At 61.5% G+C, this 22,241-nt stretch overlaps 2 protein-coding genes across 3 annotated transcripts; both read right to left on the bottom strand.

Annotated features, from left to right (window-relative positions):
* Nucleotides 1-5,414: 5,414 nt before the first annotated feature.
* Nucleotides 5,415-7,869, bottom strand: LOC116422942 (leukocyte-associated immunoglobulin-like receptor 2). 2 transcript variants are annotated; one of them, XM_031963504.1, is made up of 5 exons: nucleotides 7,770-7,869; nucleotides 7,152-7,208; nucleotides 6,733-7,023; nucleotides 5,717-5,994; nucleotides 5,415-5,629 (listed from the first exon to the last, which is right to left on the bottom strand). In XM_031963504.1, exons 1-5 carry the CDS (start codon nucleotides 7,801-7,803, stop codon nucleotides 5,591-5,593), a joined length of 699 nt encoding a protein of 232 aa, XP_031819364.1. In that variant the 5' UTR covers nucleotides 7,804-7,869; the 3' UTR covers nucleotides 5,415-5,590. The 2 variants fall into 2 exon arrangements, with proteins under 2 accessions (XP_031819364.1, XP_031819363.1); XM_031963503.1 differs by having other exon boundaries at nucleotides 5,416-5,629; nucleotides 5,701-5,994.
* A 1,434-nt stretch (nucleotides 7,870-9,303) lies between these two features.
* On the bottom strand, nucleotides 9,304-21,439 carry LOC116422941 (leukocyte immunoglobulin-like receptor subfamily A member 6). Its single transcript, XM_031963502.1, has 5 exons — nucleotides 21,251-21,439; nucleotides 10,846-10,878; nucleotides 10,260-10,557; nucleotides 9,630-9,923; nucleotides 9,304-9,404 (listed from the first exon to the last, which is right to left on the bottom strand). The coding sequence occupies exons 3-5, from the start codon at nucleotides 10,426-10,428 to the stop codon at nucleotides 9,319-9,321; spliced, it is 549 nt and encodes a 182-aa protein (XP_031819362.1). The 5' UTR covers nucleotides 10,429-10,557; nucleotides 10,846-10,878; nucleotides 21,251-21,439; the 3' UTR covers nucleotides 9,304-9,318.
* Nucleotides 21,440-22,241: the final 802 nt, after the last annotated feature.

The following is a 22,241-nucleotide window of genomic DNA, read 5'->3' as shown; positions in this document are numbered from 1 at the left end:
GATGGCGGTGATTGGGCGAGGGGGGCAAGGGCTGGCGGTGACCCTTTTTGGGCCCCGGTGGGCCCTTGGGGCCTCCTCCCCTGGGGAGCTCAAGCCGGAGGCCAGTCTGCCCGGGCCCCTTTGTGGGTGTGTTGGGGGAATCCCGAACCTAAGGCCCCAGGGCCGGGGCCGCGATCCAGGTCCCGGCGCTCATGGAAGTTGGGAGGGTCCCGGCTCCCTTTTTCCCCAGGTGGCGGGCCCAGCCGCCCCCCCCGGGGGAAAGGCCCCGGATGGCGCGAGCCTGGGCCGCTGCCTTGTCCCACAGGAGCCGGTGACCCCCTCGGGACGGCCCAGTCGCTGGCCGTGGTAGCCGGGCCGTTCCTCCTGCCCGCCCTGAGGGGGAGCCCGTGCCCGGGCGGGGGATAGCCCTGGTTTCCGTCCTGCCGACGCCGATTTCGGCCTGGGTCTCCTAGCCCGGCCAGCGGGATGTAGCTGCTCCTGAGTAGCTCTTCTCTAGCCCCGGAAAATGGTCGGGGGAGCTGGCTCGGGCTGGGCGTGAGCCGGAACCGCGGCCGCTTTAAGAAGGCACCGTTGGCTCAGAGCTTCTGCCTCAGTTTCCTTTCCTGTGGCTGGGGTCGTTTTAATCCCCCTGAGGTCCGACCTAGCGTGTGTGGGAGGCAGCCCCTCTCTGGGAACTTTCCTGAGACGGCTAAGCCTGCAAAGGCTTCTGGGATCACGTGCACCAAAAATAAATAAAACTTTAAAATAAAAATAAACAGACAAAAAAGTCTTTTGAGCCGCCTGCATCCCCGGTCTGGAATCCAGAGCTTTCAGGTCCCCCTGAGCCCCGACGTGGGGATACACGGGGAGACAAAACGCCAGCTGGGCTATGGGCAAACAAGTGGAAACAAGGCAGGGGGCCGATTTCCCAGGGCCCCCAGCACTGGGAGTGCATCTTTCTTCTTCCAGCGTCTTCTCTTAGTCTCCAGAGCCAAAGTCCAGCTGGGAAGCAGAGCTTGGCCCCCAGCAGAACCACCCCAGAGCCCATTTCTCTTCCCCAGCCGAGCCAGGAAATGGGGGGCAGCGTAGGATTCCTTGGGCCCCTGCACAGCCCTTGGGGATGCCGGGGGACAGGTGGATTTCCCAGCCACGCTCACAGTCCCCAGGTTTGTCCCTAGAACCCAAGGCCCCTCCTTGGGCTGCCTCTCCATCCCTTCTTGCTCCTTCCCTGGACTCCAGGATGCAGTCACTGAGGTAGATGGAGGGAGGGGCCAGGGAGCCCAGCTCTGAGCTGGAATTCCAGGCTGAAAGCCCATGACTGGAGGGTGAGAGGAACAAGATGGGGGGAGGGGGCGCTGACGTCTGGCACATAGTAGGTGCTTAATAAATAACCTTGTCCCTTCCCTCTCCATGGGATTCTGGCTAGCCTCGCCCTCTCCAATGGGGTCCCCCTCCCCAACTGTCACTGCTCTACGGGACCACCAGGGGATGATGTGGTATAATCCCAGCTCAGTCCCTGGTCTAGGAATCTTGGGCAAATCTAAATCTGTCAATTTCCCACTCTGTGAAATGGGACTAATAATTCAACAAAGATTAAACTGAACAACAGAGATGGCACTTTCCTTGCTTGTTGATTAATCTTTTTTCAATGAACAAAATCCACGTTCCTCCTCTTCTAATTTATCCCAATTCTCATTTAAAAAATCTCTGTAACAAATAATGATCTCTCTCTCTCTCTCCCTGAATCTCTCTGTCTCCTCTGTTTTTCTTTGTCTCTGTATCTCTGTTTCTCTTTCTGTCTCTCTCTCTGCCTAAATCTCTCTGTCTCTCTTCTCTATTTCTCTGTCTCTGTCTCTCTCTCTGCCTGAATCTCTGTCTCTCTCCTCTGTTTCTCTGTCTCTGTCTCTCGTTCTCTTTGTCTCTGTCTCTCTGTCTCACACACAGATGCATACTGAGTCTATCCCCCTCTCTGCATGGGATGGGCAACACGGTTCATCACAAGCCCTCTAGAACTGTGGCTGGTTGTTGCCACTCTCAGAATTCCGAGTGTTTTAACATATTTTTGATGATGAAGCTGTTTTATAAAAATTGTTCTGCACAAAGCTACGCAAGGATCAGTGTCAAAAAATTATCCATGAATATGTTTTGAAAATAAAAAGCTTTAAGAATTAAAAAAAAGAATCATGCACATTTAACCTATAGTGGATCACTTGCTCTCTAGGTGATGAGGTAGGAGGGAGTGAGAAAAATCTGGAACACAAGATTTTGTAAGGATGAATGCTGAAAATTGTCTGCAAGCATTTCAAAAATAAAAAGCTATTATTAAAAAAGTAAAATACAGTCAATAAATAAATTGTTCTGGAACCAATAAAAGCGATAATCCGCTGTGAGAGTTCAACTCTGATCAATACAATAATTCACCTCCAGTTCCAAAAGACTCGGGGCGTTAATGCTGTCCGTCTCCCGGGAGAGGGCTGGTGAACATCTTGAGTGGATGAAGCAGACCTTTTTCGGTCTTTCTTTTCCTTGCACGAACATGGCTAGTATAGACTATGGTTTGCATGATTTCATGTGTGGTGGGTATGGTATTATAACCTTTTCAATGGGTTGGGAGGAGGTGGAGAGAGGGAGAAAACTTAATAGAATAAAATGTAAAACAAGTTTAAAGAATTGTCTTCCTGGTTCTTTCCACTTCACTCAGGATCAGATTTCTCCAAAACCATTTCCGTGACTTTTTACAACACAACGATATTCCATCACATTCACGTATCATAATTTGTTCAGCTTATCCCAATCGATGGATCCTGCCTCAGTTTCCAGTTTTTTTTCCCCTCCCATGACAGAAAAGAGATGCTATAAATATTTTCCTTTGATTTCTTTGGGGTGTCGGAGCAGGTGCAGATCTAGTGTCATGCAGAGTTTAATAACTTTTAGGCCATAATTCCCAGTCCCTTCCCTGAATGGATAGACCAGTTCACAGCTCACCAGTGTGTCTCCTTTCTCATAGCCCCTCCAGCATTTGTCTTTTTGGGGCGTCAACTTTGCCGATAAGTGAGGTGGGACTTCAGAGTTGTTTTAATTTTCTCTAATTATGAGTCATTTGGAAGTTTCCATGTGGCTTTTAATACCTTAAAAGGTTCTTTTTCTGACGATGTCTTTTTATACCCATTGACCATTCATTGCTTTTATTCTGATAAATTTGAATTGGTTCCCTACAAATCTTAGAAATGAGACTTTCTATAGAAGAGAAGGTATAGTGGGGGAGTTCAGTAGCAAAACTCTTTTGAGGAGGCTCAGGGTGAAAGAAGAGAAAGAATAAATGAAGAAATTTAGTTAGGAAGAGTAATTGGAAAAAAGAATTATAAAGCGAGTTTCTCTAATGCTTATTTCGTAAACATAGAGAGAATTGAATCAAATTTATAAAAACTAGGAGTCATGCCCTAATTGATAAATGATCAAAAGACACAATTTACATCACAAAGGCCACAAATCCATGCATATCTTTTGATCTAACAGTACTAGGAATGAATTCCAAAAAGGATTTTAAAAAAAGAAAGAGAGAGCTCTGAGCTACAAGTAAAAAATATTCATAGTAACTCTTCTCAGGGCAAAGAATTGGAAATTGAGGGGGTGTCTGTCATTTGGGGAACGGCTGAATAAATTGTGGTGTGTGATTATAATGGAATATTATCGTTCTATGGGAAATGATGAGCAGGATGCTCTCAGAAAACCACGAACCCAAGTAAAGTAAAACGTATTATGTGAAGTAATGGCAAGGTTGTGGGGATGATCAGCTGTGAACGGCTTTGCTGTTCTCAGCAGCACAATGATCCAAGACAACTCTGAAGGACTTGTGATGAAAAATGCTGTCCATACCAGAGAAAGAACCGAGAGTCTGAGTACAGATTGAGGTTTGTTTGTTTGTTTGTTTATTTTTGGGGGGGAGGTCTATGTTTTCTTCCACAACATGACTCATGAAAATGTTTTGGCATTAACTTCACATTGCCTTTTTAATGGGGGTGGGGATGGGAAAGAAGGGGAAGAATCTGGAACTCAAAGTTCCAAAAACAATTGTAAAAAAATTGTTTTACATGTAACTGGGGAAAATAAAAATATTAGATATTAAAAAGAGACCTTCTTCCAAGAAACTTGCAGCTAAGGATTTTCACCTCATTTCCCCGGAGTTCTCTGCCCTCCCCCATCTCTCCGTGGGTCCCGGGGCCTCCCCAGCAGGAGCTGTCGTCTACCTCTCCCCTGAGAGAAATGATTAGTTCTCCCGTAATAAGTCAGTTCCAGTTTTAGGGACCCTTGGTCCCAGTCCCCTGAAAGAAGCCCAGTGTCTCAAGGCCGGGCTGGAGGAGGAGAGGGCAACGTTCTCATTCTGGCTGTTGCTAAACCAAGGAGATCCGACTTTAATCTAAAACGAACTTCTGCCGGGCGTTCGGGGCAGCGCAGGGGCAGCCCGCATCAGAACTGGGGCTGCTCAGGACGGGCTGGGCAGGGGGTGCCCTCCCTCTTGGGCCCAGCCGGCATGGGGGGGTGAGCCCGGGGGGGGGGTTCCCACGGGCAGCTGGCAGAAAGCAGAGGCCCCGAGATGCGAGAGTTTGCCCCCTCCTTTGTCAAGGGGAAGGGGTTTCCCTCTGGGTGCCCTCCCTGGCTGGGGGTTTTCAAGCTGGGAGAGGAAACGCGCCTCACAGAAAGGGCAGCTTTGTTCCGAACGAGACCGTACAGGCCCTTCTCTGTCCCAGACAGACAGACGGTCCTGACCAGTGCGAGGACAGCTGAATTCTGGGAAATGAAGGTGCTTCCCCCCTTCTTCGTTCTCCCGGAGCCCCCAGACCCACAAAGGAGCTCTCTGTCCTTCCCAGACCCTCCACACGGAAGCCGCAGAGAAGATACAATCGGCTTTTTATTCTCCTTTCCATGGGGGTGGGGGGGTCCCAGGGAGGCCGTGGGGGGGTTCCAGGGAGGAAGTGGGGGGGTTCCAGGGGAGGCCCGTGGGGGGTCCCAGGGAGGCCGTGTGGGGTCCCAGGGGAGGGTGGGGGGTCCCCAGGGAGGTGGTGGGGGTTAGGGGAGGGGTGGGGGTCCCAGGGGAGGTGGTGGGGGGGGGTCCCAGGGGAGGCCATGGGGGAATCCCAGGGAGGCCGTGGGGGGTCCCAGGGAGGCCGTGGGGGTCCCAGGAGGCCATGGGGGGTTGGGGAGGAAGTGGGGGTTCCAGGGAGGGGGGGTTCAGGAGGCCGTGGGGGGTCCCAGGGAGGAAGTGGGGGTTCCAGGGGAGGCCGTGGGGGGTCCCAGGGGGGTGGGAGTCCCAGGGAGGTGGTGGGGGGGTCCCAGGGAGGCCATGGGGGGGTCCCAGGGAGGCCATGGGGGTTCCCAGGGAGGCGGTGGGGGGGGTCCCAGGGAGGCGGTGGGGGGGCCCCAGGGAGGCGGTGGGGGGGTCCCAGGGAGGCCGTGGGGGGGTCCCAGGGAGGCGGTGGGGAGTCCCAGGGAGGCGGTGGGGGGGGTCCCAGGGAGGCGGTGGGGGGTCCCAGGGAGGCGCTGGGGGGCTCCCCTTGCCGCCCGGCCTAGGCCAGCAGCCGTGCGAGGGCAGCCATGGTTAGGGCCGTGTGGATCAGACGCCTTCCAGGAGGAGGCGGGCGAGGGGGGGCACCTAAGAAGACAGAACAGAGTGTGAGGGGCCTGGTGCGGGGCTCGGGGGGCCCCCGGGGCCTGGGCACTCACCGGCAGTGACCAGCACCTTGTTGCTGAGGCCAGTCAGGTGGTAGGGGTTGTAGGAGTGGTAGGCCAGGCACAGGTACTCGCCCAGCTGGTGCCGGAGTATCTCCTGGAAGAAGAACTGGGCCTCGTGTGCCGAGGTCTTCAGGGGCTCGATGAAGGGCTTGTTGGCCTCGATGGCCCCGTGGTACAGGTAGTACTTGTCCAGGGGCAGGGTGGAGTTGCAGTGGAAGTACAGGGTCTGGCGTGGGCCCACGGAGCCGGGCGGGGAGACCCACAGGAAGGGGCTCTCCAGGATGTCTGCGGGAGGGGCGGGAGTCAGGGGGGCCGCGCCCCTTCTCCCGGGGGCACAGCGGGGAGACCGAGGTGACACTGGGGCCTCGGTGCCCCCCGGGGGTCTGGGAGGATGATGTGGCAGCGGGGGGGGGAGGACCCTCGGAGCCGGGCTGGCGGCTTCCCTGGGCCAGCCAGAGAAGACAACGTCCAAACCCGGGTCTGGGAGCTGAAGGTGGCAGAGGGACCGAGAGACAGCAGGGACTGACGGATGACTTGGCCCGTTAGACAGATGGGGAAACTGAGGCTCGGGAAGGCTAGCGGGTCTGTGCCGGCCTCCAGGAGGACAGATTATTGGGGGGCTCCCCTTCCCACCTGGGGAGCTCCGTCCCTGTCCTGGTCCCCTACCCCAGGGCTCCCGGGCATCCTCCTCCCAACGGACAATCCGCACTCGGCTCATCTGTCCTGGGGCAGGGGACCCCAGAAAGGCTCCAAGGCGGAGCAGGGGAAGCCAGTGCTCTTGGAGGCAGGTGCCCCCCACAGCCACCTCCCAGAATCTGGGGGCCTCCCTCCCAGCCTCCAGGACTGGCTGCCCTCTGCCCAGAGCTGGCCAGGGGGGAGGAGGGGGACAGAGGGCAGGGGGCAGGGGTCGGGCCGAGGGGGCTGGGGGCAGAGGGCAGGGGGCAGAGGGCAGGGGTTGGGGGGCAGGGGCAGGGGCCATCTCCGAAGGGCACCAGCGGCCCCTGCGCCCCGCCCCCCACTCACTCCTTATAATGAGCGGGACCTTGTCACTGTTCTTGGAGTAGAGGCGCCCGAACTCGTAGACGCACAGGTAGCGCCCGGCCTGCTCGGCCGCCAGGTCCGTCAGGTTGAACATGGCCCCGCGGCCGCCCCACAGGCCCGCCATCTTGATCACGGTCCAAAGGCGGCCGCGCTCCTCCCGGACCAGGCGGTAGCTCTGGGAGCCGAAGGCGCCCACGCACAGATACGTCACTGAGCTCCCCAGCTTGGCCGGGAAGCCGGGCTCCAAGGAGAGCTTGGGGGGCGGCAGCAGCTCTGCGGAGGGACCGGCCAGAGAGTCCGCCGGGGGCCGCCCCGAGCGCCCCCGACCCCGCCCGCCCCTTCCCGCCGGGGGTCCCGGAGACCGGGGGCTGGAGGGGACAGGTTGGGGGAGGGGCACTTACGCAGTTGCACGTCTTCGAATCCACCAGAGACCACCTGCAGTCCTGAAAGAAACAGGCCTGCCCCGCCCAGGACCCGCCTTGAGGGACCGCCCGGAACCCCTCCGCACTGACTGGCCACCTCCGCTCCCCAGCAAGGCCCCGCCCCCGCCCCGCCCTCCCAGGCCCCCCGGCCCCCCCATCCCATCCCAGGCCGGCCCGCCCCCCAGCTCCCAGGTTGGCCCCCCCCAGCCCGCCCCAGCCCTGGGCCCAGCCCAACCCATGGCCCGGCCCCCGCCCCGCCCCCCCTCCCAGGCCGGCCGCCCCAGGCCCCGCGCTCCCAGGCCGGCCCCCCGCCCCAACCCCCGCCCCAGCCCAGGCGGCCCCATGGGCCGGCCCCGCCCCACCCGCGCTCCCAGGCCCGCCCCGCCCCGCCCGCCCCCAGCCCTGGGCCCAGCGCCCAACCCCTTGGCCCCGCCCCGCCCCCAGCCCCTCCCTTTGCTCTCTCCCGGCCGCTCCCCCTTCTCCCCTCTCCTGCCAGCCCTTGCCCCGCCCGGATCCCGCCCCCAACCCTAGCCCTTGTCCCTCTATCCCCCCACCGGCCCCAAGACTCAGGTGGGAGGGTGGGGCGGCCTCAATCACCGAGACAAAGCGCGCCGGGCCTAGGGAAGCACATGGTGCCCAGCCAGGGTCACTCGGCCGAGGGGAGCGTGTGGAACTGGAGGATCCCGAGCTGCTCTGCTATTGGCCGCAGCGGCCCCACGTGACCCAGGCGGACCTGAGTTCAAGTGCTAACCAGGGGGCGGAGAATCGGGGAGGGCGGGGCCGCGTGTCCTTTCTCTCCAGCCCCCGCCCCCATCTCCTGCCTCAGGCTGAGGGCCGCCTCCCCGCTGATCACCAAGGGGAAAAGGGGGGTTGTAACTTCAAGTGTAGACGCAGATATACTCAGTCCGGAGGCACCGCCTGGGCCTGGGGTCCCCCGCCCCCGCCCAGTCTCTGGGGGCCCGGGACGGGCATCTCTGCTCCGGCCTGACCACGGTGCACCTTCCCTGCTCTCGGTCCGTGCCCGTCCTGGTGCGATCGGGGGGAATTTCAATCTCCACCAGGGACCCATTGCAAACAGCCCAGGGCCCCCGCAGGACGTCCCGCCGGACCCCGCCCCGCCTCTTCCCCGAGGTGCCCACTGTAATGCCCCCGACCCCCAGACCCCTCCTGTGCTCGCCCCCTTCCCGGGGTCTCTGGTCTTTCCGGGGTCTGAGCTGCCTCTTAGATACCAGTCTCACGGCCGGGGCCGTCTGGGGCCCCGTGGGCTCAAACTTTTCCGGCCCTGTGTGAGGGGGCGGGGACCGGGAGGGAAGGGGCGGCCCCGGGAGAGAAGGGCGGGACCCGGGAGGAAGGGCGGCCCCGGGAGGGAGGCGGCGGCCCAGGAGGCCTCCCGGGAGGCGGCAAGACTGGGCCTGATCCACAGCCCAGGGAGGGGAAGACATTCCTCAGGGGGTGGGAGGGAGGAGTCCGCCCCGGAGGAAGGGAGGCTCCGTGGGCGGACACCTGCACTTTCATCCGTTTCCTTTTCTGTTTTGTTGTGTGGTTTTTTCTCACGTGGAAATGTGTTTAAAAGCAAATTCCACAACCTCCGTCAACCCTGGTCTCAGGGGGGAGGGAGGGAAGGGGAAGGGGGAGGGAGGGGGGACAGGGGAGGGAAGGGAGGGGAGGAGGGAAGGCAGAATCGTACAGAAATGACCCCGAACTTGCCCCTTTCCGTGCCCTGGCTACATGTGGGGGGAAAAGAAGCACCTGCAGTGACCTGATGTCGGTGGGGGCTCCCGGGCGCCCCCTGCTGGGAGGCTTGCCTAGGACGCCGGCTCGCTGTTTCCCCCCGGAACCTGAACCCCCAAGGCTAGGAAAGGGTCCGAGGGGTGGGGAGGAAGTGCCCTCTGCCCTGCTTGGAGCCACCCGGAGGAAGGGAGGCTGCACGCCCTGGGGGGGGATAAGTGGGGGGGGGCAGGGGAGCAAGGCCCCTGGGGTCCTGCGGGTGGGGCTGCCCGGCAGGGGAAGCAGAGGCCGCCAGGCGGGTGGGGGCTCCCGGGCCCGAACCACTGGGCACCTTTGGGGGCACTTTATTCAGCGGGGTGGGGGGGCGTGGGGAAGGCGTCCAGCTCCCTCCTGGTGCCCCGACCCGGGCGGGGCAGCCCTACGCCCAGCGGCTTTGCAGGAGAAGCAGCGCCAGGAGCGCGTGGCTGACGAGGATCCCCGGAGCAGCCCTGGGAGCCGCGGCCTCTGAGGGAAGGGAGAGGAGTGTGGGGAGGGGCGCCCCGGTCCCTCCCGCCGGCGCCCCGCCCCCGGCTCTCCGCCCCGCCCTCATAGCCCCGCCTCCTGCCCTCCGCCAACGCCCCTTGGCTCCTCCGCCCCGCCCTCCCCGGCGCCTCCCCCCCCCGGCCCTTGCCCCAGCCCCGCCCCCCGCCCTCCCCCGGGCCCCGCCCCGGCCCCGCCCCGCCTCCTTACTCGGCTGGCCCACGGTGAGGGTGACCACGTTGCTGGGGAGGGACCACAGGTGCTGGTCGGTGGCGTTGTAGCCGTAGCACGTGTACGCCCCGGACTGGCTGGGCTGCAGGTTGTGCAGGGTTTGCTCGAGCTGCAGGTCCACGGTGGACGTCACGTAGCCCCGGAAGTCCGACACGCCCTTGATCACGCACCAGATGATGAGGGTTTCCCCGCCCGAGGTGCACTTGACGGTCACCGAGCCGCCCTCCTTGACCTTGGTGGGCGTTATGACCAGGCGGGGGCTGCTGTAGAAACCTGAGGGAGCGGGAGCCCGTCAGCCTCGGCCCTCCCCCCTCCCCCCCAGTGTGGCGAGGCTGGGGCTGTGGGGGGGGCGGGCGGGCAGGGCATGGGGGGAGGGGAGGGCCCCGCCCCCGGCTCCTCCCCCTCCCCGGGCGGGGCCTCCTGGGCAGGAGGGGGAGGTCTCAGAACTGGCCAGGTCCACGTGTGTGGGGCTGGCCCGGCACGTGCGTGGGGGGAGGGGCCCGCGGTCGCCACTTCTCCCAGGCCTGAGAACCCCGCAGCAGAGGGGCCTGCGGGGGAGGAGGGGCAGGCTGGGGGATGGGCCCGTGGCGGGGGCGGGGCGGCGCTCACCTGAGACCACCAGGTCCAAGTGGAGGCTGGGGAAAGACCAGAATTCGCTGACGCGGTACTGGCAGTAGTACCTGGCGCCGTGCTCGGGCCTGATGGCGGGGTGGTACATGTGGCACTCGTGCCCGGGGTAAATGGACGGGACCTCCTCGCCCGGGATATCGTCCTCCATGTAGTCCAGGCGGAGCAGGCGGAAGTAGTCGGCGATCAGGGGCGTGTAGCAGCTGATGGTGACGGCGCTGCCCACAGGGAGGATGTTGTGGGGCCGGATCCTCAATTCGGGGCCGGGGGGGGCGGAAATCTGCAGAGGCCGCGGGAGCCGTGGGGGGGGGGCACGCGGCCCTGCCCCGCCCCTCCCCCAGTCCCAGGTCCCCCAGGGGGTCCCCTTTCCTCCCTGGCCCCTCCCTTCTCCCCTCCACCCTAGTCCCTTTCCCCCTCCTCCCTTCCCCTTCCAGGCCCTTCCTCCCCCCTCCCTCTCAGGACATCCCCTCTCCTCCCTCCCCTCTCCCTGTTTCTCCCTCCTCCCCTCCGTGCCCAGCACCGGGTACACAGCTGGCACCCAATGCATGCAGACTGGGAGGGCACTCACATATAGCCCGGATCCTGGTGCTCAGGCCCAGCCCTGTGAGAGGCAGCAAGGGTGAGGGCTGCCTCCCCCAGCCTTTCCCTTCCTGCCCCCCCCTCCTCCCGCTCCCCCTCCCTCCTCCTCTCCCCCTCCCTCCTCCAACTCCCCCTCCCTCCTCCTCCCTCCCCTCCCCAGGCCGCGCCCCCAGGCCCAGACCCTCCCCCAAGCCCAGGCAGGGGGTCTGGGGCTTCCATGCCCCCAGGATGCTCTGGGCGCGAGGTCGGAGGGCGAGGCCGGCTCCGCCCCATTGGGAGAGTTCAAGGTCAGGGGGTCCCGGGAAACCGAGGGGGGGTGACCCCGCCCCCTCCGGGGCCCCAGCTCCCAGCCCAGGAAGGCCGCCCCCTTTTGTTGCTCATTTCCCGGGGGATACACTGTAACGCGTGGGATCTCACGGGGTGACGTCATGCGGGTCCTCTGGGAGCGGGAGGGCCCCGGGGCTTTAGAACTCGGCCCCGCGTGGGGGCCCCTAGGCGGGGAAACCCCTGGGCGGCTCTGGTTGCCCCGCCCGCAGGAACGGGGGGGGGCGGGAGGCATTGCTGGGCCCCGAGCCCCCGGGGAGCCCCGGAGGAGCTTCCTTTGCCCCCCACAGCAGGGCCCGGGGCCCCCTCAATGACGCAGGAGAAGGGGGCGGGGCTCCCCAGTGGGTGCAGCCGGGGGCAGGCAGGAGGGTCGGGCGGGAGGGGCTGGGGGGACGGCCGTGGCCCGGCGTTGGGGGGGGGGCGTTTTTCAGCAGGGCCTTCCACAGGCTCAGGGCACTCAGGCAAAGGCGGTCCGGTTGGCCAGAAAGATCTGGGGGGTCCCCTTCTTGGAAACCAAGTCATTGTTTATTCCCTTGAGACAATCCCAGGACACCAGAGCCTGGGACCCCTTCCCATGCAGTCTCTAAGTGAGCACACACACAGACACACACACACCGAGACACGTGCACAGGTACTGTTCACACACACACATGCACTGGGGGAGCTCCAACAGGGCTCTGGGCACTGTCCTCCAGGAGTTGTGGTCCTTTCCATGGTATTCTAGGTTCTTCCCCCCGTTTTGTTTTGTTTTTTCTTTTCTTTCTCATGCTTTTCCCTTATGTTCTATTTTCTTTTCGCAACTTGGACATATGGAAATGTTTTAAATGATATTTAAGGTGTATTTTGGAATTTTTGCTCTCTTTGGAAAGGGGAAGGATAAGGGGAGGAGGGGAAAAATCTGGAACTCTGTCTTACAAAAATAATGGAAAAGCCAACTTCAAGTGGGATGGAAAAGTCAAATACTACTGAATTAAAAAAAAGAAACAAGAATTTGATGTACATATGGTTAGTATTCCATATTAATTCATCATCTTTGCTACTTTTTTAAAAACAAAATGTAGTTTTTCATGTTTATCTCTTGATTGGGTTTATTTTATTTTTTCTGAGATCATCACCCGTTAATCTTTATATATTTTATTTATTTGGGCTCCTTTCTTTTCTCCCCAGTGTGGGAGTTGACATTTTATTTTGTTTTTTTTGGTAAGTGTTTATTCTTTTTATCTTCTTTTCTTATGTTGTTTCTCTCTCTCTCTCTTCCTCTCTCTCTCTCTCTTAAATAATTATAACATTTTTTAAAGAAACATGCCCGGGAATTTTTACATTAATCCCCATTCCACTTCTGTTTAATCTTCCCCTTCCTCTCCCACCCCCCTTAGATGGCGGGTAGTCTTATTATTAAATGAATAAAGTGTTCCTAGATAAATCTATGTGTGCCAAGAACCAACATCTCAATTTTGCTCAAGGAAATTGGATTCAAGGTAAAAATAGGGAGGAAGAACCAAAATGCAAACGGTTTTCTTTTTCCCCAGTGTTTCTCTCTTTGGGTGTAGCTGCTTCTGTCCATCCTTGATCAATTAAATTGAGTTAGATCTTCTCTTTATCAAAGAATCACTTCATCAGAATCCATCCTCTTACAGTATTGTTGTTGGGGTATAAGTGATCTCCTGGTTCTGCTCTTTCCATAAATAAGTTCCGGGTAATTCTCTCTCCAGGCCTTTCTGAAATCAGCCTTTGGTTTCTTACAGGAAAATAATATTCCAAACATTCATATACCACAATTTATTCAACCATTCTCCAACTGATGGGCATCCCATAAGTTTCCAGTTTTTCCAACCACTAAAAAGGGCCACAAACAATCGTTGCACCTTGGGTCCCCTTTCCTTCTTTAATATCTCCTTGGGGTATAAAACCCAGTGGTACCTTTCTTTGGGTCCAAAGGAATTAATGCACAGTTTGATAACTTTGAGGAATAGGTTCCATTCTCCAAAATGGTTGGATTAGATTTACAACTCCCCAAAATGTTCTTCAATTTCCCAGTTTTCCCGCATCCCCTCCAACCTCATCATTAATTTTTTCCTGTCATCTTACCAAATGTGACGGGTGTCTTAATATCTCAGAGCTTTCTTAATTTGCATTTCCCTGATAAATGGTGATTTGGGCCTCTTTCATATGGTGGAAATAGTTTCAATGTCAGCATTGGAAAATTGTTCATATGGGTTGTATTTCTTTCTCAGCACTGTGTGCATGTTATTCTTTCCTCCTTAAAATTAAGTTTATGTGAAGTCCAAGTTTCGGGTGGCTATGCCCACATATTTCCCCCCTCAATTGTGTAAACTTTGCACCAAACCCAAAGACAATTTTCCTCACACTTCCTCTCCTTCCCCCCTTCTCCGTTCATTGCTCTTTTCCTTTCTTTTTTTGAGCTCATCCCAACCAGTACACACACAGCTCCGGGCCCATTGGCCGGGCCCCCCAGAGTGTTCCTCTCTGGCCCGTGACCCAAGTCTCAGGGCCGCCCCAGCACCTTGGGGCTCCTTTTGGAGCCTGGGTTTCTTGCCCTATTGCCGGACATGGCGCTCCGGCCAGACCCACCCCAGGGCTGAAGGTCCCTTCTGTCTGCTCCCCAGGCTTCTCTGGCCTGGAGATGACTCCTGTGGCCTTTCCAGCCCCAAAACTGGCCGGCACTTCCCAGACCCGGGAGGCCGGGGACAAGAGGGCAACGGGCCCCCTTCCCTCCTTCCACCATCTCCTTCTGGACAATACCAGGTTTAGGTGTTAAGCTCTCCCTCTCCATCCCCCCGTCCCTCCGGCCTCCCCCATCCCTCCGTCCTCCCCCCGTCCTCTCCTGTCCTCCCCATGTCCTCTGGCCTCCCCCACGTCCCCCTCTGGCCTCCTCCATCCCCTCTGGTTCCCCCCCATCTTTTCCATCCTCCCCCATCCCCTCCAGCCTTCCCATTCCTCTCCATCCTCCCCACGTCCCCTCCCGCCTCCCGGGCAGGCCTCTCTGTCAGGACCCCCTTCCCCCAAACACAAGGATCCCACCATGTGATAAGCAATTTTTGTGGGTTCCTCATGGGGCTGGGCTTGGGAATCAGGGGGCGAGGGAACTCCTTGTCTGTCTCCGGAAACCCATCCCATCCCCCAGGCTTAGCACTGCCAATTGGCAGGGCCCAGGCAAACCCGGCGTGGCCAGGGCCAGGGCCATGGAGAAAGAATGGCCCCGGACCCGGGAGGGAGGCCCCCTGTGGGAACAGAAGGATGGGACAGGGCCGACCCTCTGCCCAGGAATCCTCCCGGGGTGGGGGGCCAAACCCTTTCAGGGCCCTTACCGCCCTCAGCACCAGGATGTCACTGGGCCGACCCATTGGAATGGGGCTCCTGCTCACCTTCCGGGCACCTGTACTGCCCATTCTTTTCTCTGTTTTTGTTGTGGTAAGGGACGACGGCCTCATTCCTGTCGGCACCCTCGTGGCCTCCGAAGGTTTGGAACCCGTGCTCCGGCGTGCCGTGGTGGGAGAACTTGTCCCAGGCCCCTGGAGTTACAGTGGAAAGGTGGCGCTGCCCCGGGGCACCCGAGTCGGGAGTCCCCACAGGAAGGGTTTCTCATAGAGGGTGGAAGGGGCCCCGGAGATCAGAGGGAGGGGTCTCCCTGGCTGGGAAAGGCAGCCTGAGGTGACTCACCCTAAAATGCCTGGGACCCCCGGTGACTCCCACAGGGCCCTGCCCAGGGAAATCCTGAAGGTGCACCCAAAGAGGCAGGGCAAACGGTCCAATCTTTTGGGGGAGTCAGGGCAGGGGTGTGCTGGGGACAACGTGGGGCTCAAGCGTAAAGGGGCGGTGAAAGGGAACACTCAAATTATCGTGCAGAAGTCTTGTGTTTTTGGGCTTTTTCCTTTGACTTTCTGGCAACAGAGGACCCGTTGTTGCCACAGAAACCTGAAGGCTCACCTTTCAGGGGCTGGGCTTGATCAGTGCAGGTCAACAAGGAAATGGGAAAGGCTGGGTGGGGGGCCCTCCCTCCAGGCTGCAGACTCCCCAGACTCCCTAGAGCACCAGGGCAGATGGCGAGGAAGAGCCGGCCGACAGTGGAAGCCACCTTTGCGGACGACAGGCGGCCAAGCCCTATTTCAAAGGCCAAGCTCACCCTGTCCGGGGCTGTCCCACCAACACACAGCTCTGGAAATCAACCGCTGCCCACAGCCGCATGGACAGGGCTCTGACCCGGAGGTGGTGTCACAGCGGTTACCCTGATCTCCAAGCCACACCTAAGGGAGAGCTTTCCAAGGGCAGAGGTCTGCAGGAGGGCAAAACTGGCAGCGAACAGGACCACGGGCAAACGTCCCCATCCTCTCCCCAGGAGGTTGAGGCCAGGGACCGCAAAGGTGGTTTTCCTTGAGTCTAGAGAGGATGCCCTCATCCTCACGTATCTAGGAGAAAGTTCTTTCATCCACTAATGTAACAGCGTCTGGATAGAGCCATGGACATAGAGGATGACCAACAGGACTTGTCCCAGGAGGTTTCCATCCGGATCCCATCAAAAAGGGAGGGAAGAAACAAGCACAAAGGGGAAGGAACAAGCACAAAAGGAACAAGCACAAAAGGGGGGGGGAGGAACAAGCACAAAAGGGAGGGAAAGGAACAAGCACAAAAGGGGGGGGAAGGAACAAGCACAAAAGGGAGGGAAAGGAACAAGCACAAAAGGGAAGGAACAAGCACAAAAGGGGGGGAAGGAACAAGCACAAAGGGGGGGAAGGAACAAGCACAAAAGGGGGGGGAAGGAACAAGCACAAAGGGAGGGAAAAACAAGCACAAAAGGGGGAAAGGAACAAGCACAAAAGGAACAAGCCAAAAGGAACAAAGCACAAAAGGGGAAGAACAAGCACAAAAAGGAGGAAAGGAACAAGCCCACAAAGGGGGAAGGAACAAGCACAAAAAGGGGAAAGGAACAAGCACAAAAGGGGGGGAAGGAACAAGCACAAAAGGGGGGGGAAGGAACAAGCCAAAAAGGGGAAGGAACAAAAGCACAAAGGAAGGAACAAGCACAAAGGGGAAGGAACAAAAGCACAAGGAGGAAAGGAACAAGCACAAAAGGGGGGGAAGGAACAAGCACAAAAGGGGGGGAAGGAACAAGCACAAAAGGGGGGGAAGGAACAAGCACAAAGGGAGGGAAAGGAACAAGCACAAAAGGGGGGGGAAGGAACAAGCACAAAAGGGAGGGAAAGGAACAAGCACAAAAGGGGGGGAAAGGAACAAGCACTCCCCTCGCTTCCATCATAGCTTTCAGGATCATTTTCAGTGGGGTTTTAAAAGCCTTTACAACTTACCCCCACCCTAGCTGGGGAGAGAGACAAAGAGGCAGAGAGAGAAGGAAAAAGGAGAAAGGGAAAGGAAGAAAAATTGGGAGAAAAGAGAATCGAAAGAAGGGGAAAAGGAGAGAAGAAAGAAAAAAGGGAGGGAAAATCAAGAGGAGGGAGAGTAGAGAAGAGAATAGAGAAGTTAAAAGAAAAGGTGTGAGAGAAAAAAGAAAAGGAAGAGGAAAAGCAGGAAGATGAGTAGGACAAGGAAGGAAAGGCAGGGCAGGAGGAATAACGATGGGGAGAAAGTGGGAAGGGGTGACTGGGAGGGGCTTGGCACTCTGTTTCGAAGGGCAGCTGGGGTCTGAAGCAGGGACGCTGGGATCCAAGGTGGAAAGTTCCAGTTGGGCTTGAGGGCTTGGATTTGAGGAGGGGCGTTTCCGCCCTCTGCCGGCTCCTGGGTGAACCCAGTGCCTGTTTCTTAGCCCCCCCCGTCTGGATGCCCCTGGGCTGCCCCCATGCCAGCATTCGCTCTGCCCGCCCCCAGGGGTCTTGCCCGCGCGGCTTGGGCCCCGCCTCCGGGCGCCCTGCAGGTGATCACTGCTGTGACCTGCTCCCCCCCAGCTGAGGTGGGCAGAGGGGGGCGCTCGGTCCTTGTGATCACCCCCCCTCACTTGCACCAGTGCAGCGGGGGGGAGGGGGTCTGCCTGTGTGCGGCCATCCTCCATCCTTCGGGTCCCCCCCCTCGTCCCCCTCCTCCAGCCCTCTGCCCCGCCCCCTCACCGGCCACCGGCACGTCCCGCGGCAGGCTCAGCGGGGACCAGAAGTCGTGGAAGTCGTAGTGGCAGCGGTAGCGGCCGGCCAGCGCGGCCGTCACGCGGGGGTGCCGCAGGTGGGGGGTCGCGCTCTCCCACCACGAGTCCTCCAGGCTCAGGGCCTCCTGCAGGGCCTCCTGGTAGAAGCGGTAGCTGAACGCGTCGTACGCCCCCCGGCAGCGCAGCAGCAGCGCGGCCCCCAGCGGCACCGGGTAGCTGGGCTCCACCTCCAAGCGGGCGCCCGGGTGGTCTGCGGGGAGGGGCCGGAGGTCAGGGGTGAGGCGCCCAAACGCCCCCCCCCGACCCAGGCCCGCCCCAGGGGCCCGGCAGGGGGAGGGAGGGAGGAGGGAGGGAGGGAGGAGGAGGGGGCAAACTCCGGGAACTTTGCAGAGCCAGGACCACATTGACCTGGAAATTTTTCCCCCCAAGCAGACCGCTCCTCTGGGGCCCCCAAGCAGGAAGCCCCTATTCCGGGGCTCCAGGGGCTCTTCCTGCCGCCTTCCCTCTGTCCTCAGCCCGTGTCCCTCCCGCTCCCCCCAGTCCTTGCCCCTTTCCCGCTCTCCCCGGCCCCCCCCCCCAGACCCGGGGGGCTCGGTCCCGGGCCAGGGGGAAGGGCCCGTGGAAGCCCATGGTGCTGAGCCGGGTCTCGGCCCGCGGGGAGCGTGTGGAGCCGGAGGAGGATCCCGAGCCGCTCCGCTATCCGTCCCGCTCTGACCCAGCCGGGCCTGAGTTCCAGTGCTCGCAGAGGGGCGGGGACTCGTGGAGGGCGGGGCCGCGGCTCCTTTCTCTCCCGCCCAGCCCATCTCCGGCCGCGTGCGGAGGGGGGCGTGAGCACAGACACCCGGGGAGCCGTTGTGAGTGCAGACACTCAGACATCCCCCCCGTGCGGAGGCACCGCCTGGGCCTGGGGAGCCGCGCCCCCGGCCGACCCTGACCCGGCCCAGCTGGACCCAATGTCCACATCCCCCCGCCCAGTCTCTGGGGGCCCGGGGACGGGCATCTCTGCTCCGGCCTGACCACGGTGCACCTTCCCTGCTCTCGGTCCGTGCCCGTCCTGGTGCGATCGGGGCAGATTTCATCTCCCACCAGGGGACCCGATTGCAAGCAGCCCGGGAGCCCCCGCAAGGACGTCCCCGCCGGACGCCCGCCCGCTCTTCCCCGAGGTGCCCACTGTAATGCCCCCGACCCCCAGACCCCTCCTGTGCTCGCCCCCTTCCCGGGGTCTCTGGTCTTTCCGGGGTCTGAGCTGCCTCTTAGATACCAGTCTCACGGCCGGTCCGTGCTGGGGCCCCCGTGGGCAAACATTTGCAGCAGCTCCTGTGAGAGGGGCGGGGACCGGGAGAGAAGGGGCGGGGACCAGGAGAGAAGGGGCGGGGACCAGGAGAGAAGGGGCGGGGACCTGGAGAGAAGGGGCGGGGACCGGGGAGAAGGGGCCCAGGGACCCGGGGAGAAGGGCAGGGACCTTGGAGAAAGGGGCGGCCCAGGAGGCAGCGGCCCAGGAGGAAGCGGCAGCCCCAGGGAGAGAAGGGGCAGCCCAAGGAAAGCAGGGCCCCAGGAGGGAAAGCGGCCCAGGAGGAAGTTGGCAGCCAGGAGGGAAGGTGCGGCCCCGGGAGGGAAGCGGCGGCCCCGGGAGGGAAGGGGCGGGGACCGGGAGAGCCTCCTTCCCGGGAGCAGCAAGACTGGGCCTGATCCACAGCCCAGGGAGGGAAGACATTCCTCAGAGGTGGGAGGGAGAGTCGCCCCCGGAGGGGGAAGGAAGGAGGCTCCACGTGGGCGGACACCTGCCGCTTTCATCTCGTTTCCTTTTCTGTTTGTTGTGTGGCTTTTTTTCTCACGTGGAAATGTGTTCAAAACGCATTCCTACAACCTCCGTCAGCTTGCCTGGTCTCAGGGGGGAGGGGGAAGGGGGCAGATGGGGGGCAGAATCTCAGAAATGACCCCGCGCCCCTTTCCGTGCCCTGGCTACATGTGGGGGGAAAAGAAGCACCTGCAGTGACCTGATGTCGGTGGGGGCTCCCGGGCGCCCCCTGCTGGGAGGCATTGCCCTAGGACGCTGCTGGCTCGCTGTGTGCCCCCCCACGGAGGCCCACCTGAACCCCCAAGGCTAGGAAAGGGTCCGAGGGCTGGGGAGGACAGTGCCCTCTGCCCTGCTTGGAGCCACCGGAGGAAAGGGGGGGAGGGAGGCTGCACGCCCTGGGGGGGGATAAGTGGGGTGGGGCAGGGGAGCAAGGCCCCTGGGGTCCTGCGGGTGGGGCTGCCCGGCAGGGGAAGCAGAGGCCGCCAGGCGGGTGGGGGCTCCCGGACACACAGACCACACACTGGGCACCTTTGGGGGCACTTTATTCAGCGGGGTGGGGGGGCGTGGGGAAGGCGTCCAGCTCCCTCCTGGTGCCCGACCCGGGCGGGGCAGCCCTACGCCCAGCGGCTTTGCAGGAGAAGCAGCGCCAGGAGCGCGTGGCTGACGAGGATCCCCGGAGCAGCCCTGGGAGCCGCGGCCTCTGTGGGAAGGGAGAGGGGTGTGGGGAGGAGCGCCCCCGGGCGGGCCCTCCCTCTGGTGCCCCGCCCCCGGCCCTCCGCCCCGCCCTCCTGCCCTCCCGCCGGCGCCCCGCCCCCCGGCTCTCCGCCCCGCCCCCCCGCCGGCGCCCCTCCCCTCCCCCCGGCCCCGCCCCGGCCCCGCCCCGCCTCCTTACTCGGCTCGCCCACGGTGAGGGTGACCACGTTGCTGGGGAGGGACCACAGGTGCTGGTCGGTGGCGTTGTAGCCGTAGCACGTGTACGCCCCGGACTGGCTGGGCTGCAGGTTGTGCAGGGTTTGCTCGAGCTGCAGGTCCCACGGTGGGCGTCCGGGGCCCGGAAGTCCGACCGTATGATCACGCACCAGATGATGAGGGTTTCCCCGCCCGAGGTGCACTTGACGGTCACCGAGCCGCCCTCCTTGACCTTGGTGGGCGTTATGACCAGGCGGGGCTGTAGAAACCTGGGGGAGGGGGCCGTCCCTCCCCTCCCACTTGGCGGGGCTGGGGCTGGGGGGGCGGGGGAAGCAGGGGCATGGGGGAGGGCCCCGGCCCCCCCTCCTCCCGGGGGGCCTCCCTGGGCAGGAGGGAGGTCTCCAGGGCCGGGTCCTGTGTGGGGGGTGGCCCGGCTTGGTGGGGGGGGCCCGGTCGCCCTTCTGGCCCCTGGAACCCCGCAGCAGAGGGGCCTGCGGGAGGAGAACAGGCTGGGGATGGGGAGGGTGGCAGGGGGGGGCGCTCACCTGAGACCACCAGGTCCAAGTGGGGCCAAAGGGTCGCTGGCCGGTACTGGCAGTAAGACCTTAGTGCTCGGGCCTGATGGCGGGGTGGTACATGTGGCACTCGTGCCCGGGGTAAATGGACGGGACCTCCTCGCCCGGGATATCGTCCTCCATGTAGTCCAGGCGGAGCAGGCGGAAGTAGTCGGCGATCAGGGGCGTGTAGCAGCTGATGGTGACGGGGCGCTGCCCCGGGGAGGATGTGGGGGAATCAATTCCGGGGGCCGGTAATCGAGGGCAGGGGCCGTGGGGGGCACGGGCCCTGCCCCCCCTCCCCATCCCAAGGTCCCCAGGGGGGTCCCCCCCTCCCTGGCCCCTCCCTTCTCCCCTCCCCCCTAGTCCCTTTCCCCCTCCTCCCTTCCCCTTCCAGGCCCTTCCTCCCCCCTCCCTCTCAGGACATCCCCTCTCCTCCCTCCCCTCTCCCTGTTTCTCCCTCCTCCCCTCCGTGCCCAGCACCGGGTACACAGCTGGCACCCAATGCATGCAGACTGGGAGGGCACTCACATATAGCCCGGATCCTGGTGCTCAGGCCCAGCCCTGTGAGAGAGGCAGCAGGCGCCATGAGGGCTGCCTCCCCCCCCTCCCTCCTCCGCTCCCCCCTCCCTCCTCCGCTCCCCCCTCCCTCCTCCTCTCCTCCCTCCCCCCAAACCGCGCCCCAGGCCCAGACCCTCACCAAGCCAGAGCAGGAGCAGGAGTCTGGGCTCCATGCTGCCTCCAGGATGCTCTGGGCGCGAGGTCGGAGGGCGAGGCCGGCTCCGCCCCATTGGGAGAGTTCAAGGTCAGGGGGCTGCGCCGTGACCTTGAGGTGGGGTGACCCCGCCCCCTCCGGGGCCCCCAGCTCCCCGCGCCAGAGCGCGCCCGCCCTCATTGGTCCGCTCATTCCCGGGGGATACACTGTAACGCGTGGGATCTCACGGGGTGACGTCATGCGGGTCCTCTGGGAGCGGGAGGGCCCCGGGGCTTTAGAACTCGGCCCGCGTGGGGGAGGGGCCCTAGGCGAGGGCAAGGGGGAGCCCCCCTGGGCGCTCTGGTGCCGCCCGCGGAGTTCTGGGGGCGGGGCGGGAGGCATTGCTGGGCCCCGAGCCCCCGGGGAGCCCCGGAGGAGCTTCCTTTGCCCCCCACAGCAGGGCCCGGGGCCCCCTCAATGACGCAGGAGAAGGGGGCGGGGCTCCCCAGTGGGTGCAGCCGGGGGCAGGCAGTGGGGAGGTCGCGGCTTGGGAGGGAGCTGGGGGACGGCACGTGGCCCGGCGTTGGGGGGGGGGCGTTTTTCAGCAGGGCCTTCCACAGGCTCAGGGCACTCAGGCAAAGGCGGTCCGGGATTCGGGCCAGGTAAAGATCTGGGGGGGGGGTCCCCTCTGGGTCTCTGGCCAAACCAGAAGTCATTGTTCCCATTCCCTCTGAGACAATCTGGCTCAGGACCACCAGGCCTGGGACCCCTTCCCATGCAGTCTCTAAGTGAGCACACACACAGACACACACACACCGAGACACGTGCACAGGTACTGTTCACACACACACATGCACTGGGGGAGCTCACACGGGGCTCTGGGCACTGTCCTCCAGAGCATTGTGTGGTCCGTCTTCCATGGTATTCTAGGTTACTTCCCCGTTTTGTTTTGTTTTTTCTTTCTTTCTCATGCTTTTCTCCTTATGTTCTGATTTTT

The sequence above is a fragment of the Sarcophilus harrisii genome, chromosome 3 (assembly GCF_902635505.1).
Source record: "Sarcophilus harrisii chromosome 3, mSarHar1.11, whole genome shotgun sequence".
Taxonomy (NCBI): domain Eukaryota; kingdom Metazoa; phylum Chordata; class Mammalia; order Dasyuromorphia; family Dasyuridae; genus Sarcophilus; species Sarcophilus harrisii.
Note: the sequence above shows the minus strand (reverse complement) of the source record. Positions and strands in the feature narration are given on the sequence as shown.

Coding starts and splice junctions, on each gene's coding strand:
- LOC116422941 (XM_031963502.1), bottom strand. CDS start 10,428: ATGGAGGACGATATCCCGGGCGAGGAGGTCCCGTCCATTTACCCCGGG. Junction 9,924..10,259: donor CTTGGACCTGGTGGTCTCAG/GTGAGCGCCGCC, acceptor CCGCTCCCTCAG/GTTTCTACAGCAGCCCCCGC. Junction 9,405..9,629: donor CCTCACCGTGGGCCAGCCGA/GTAAGGAGGCGG, acceptor CCCTTCCCTCAG/AGGCCGCGGCTCCCAGGGCT.
- LOC116422942 (XM_031963503.1), bottom strand. CDS start 7,803: ATGTGCTTCCCTAGGCCCGGCGCGCTTTGTCTCG. Junction 7,024..7,151: donor ATTCGAAGACGTGCAACTGC/GTAAGTGCCCCT, acceptor GTCCCTCCGCAG/AGCTGCTGCCGCCCCCCAAG. Junction 5,995..6,732: donor GGTCCCGCTCATTATAAGGA/GTGAGTGGGGGG, acceptor CCCCTCCCGCAG/ACATCCTGGAGAGCCCCTTC.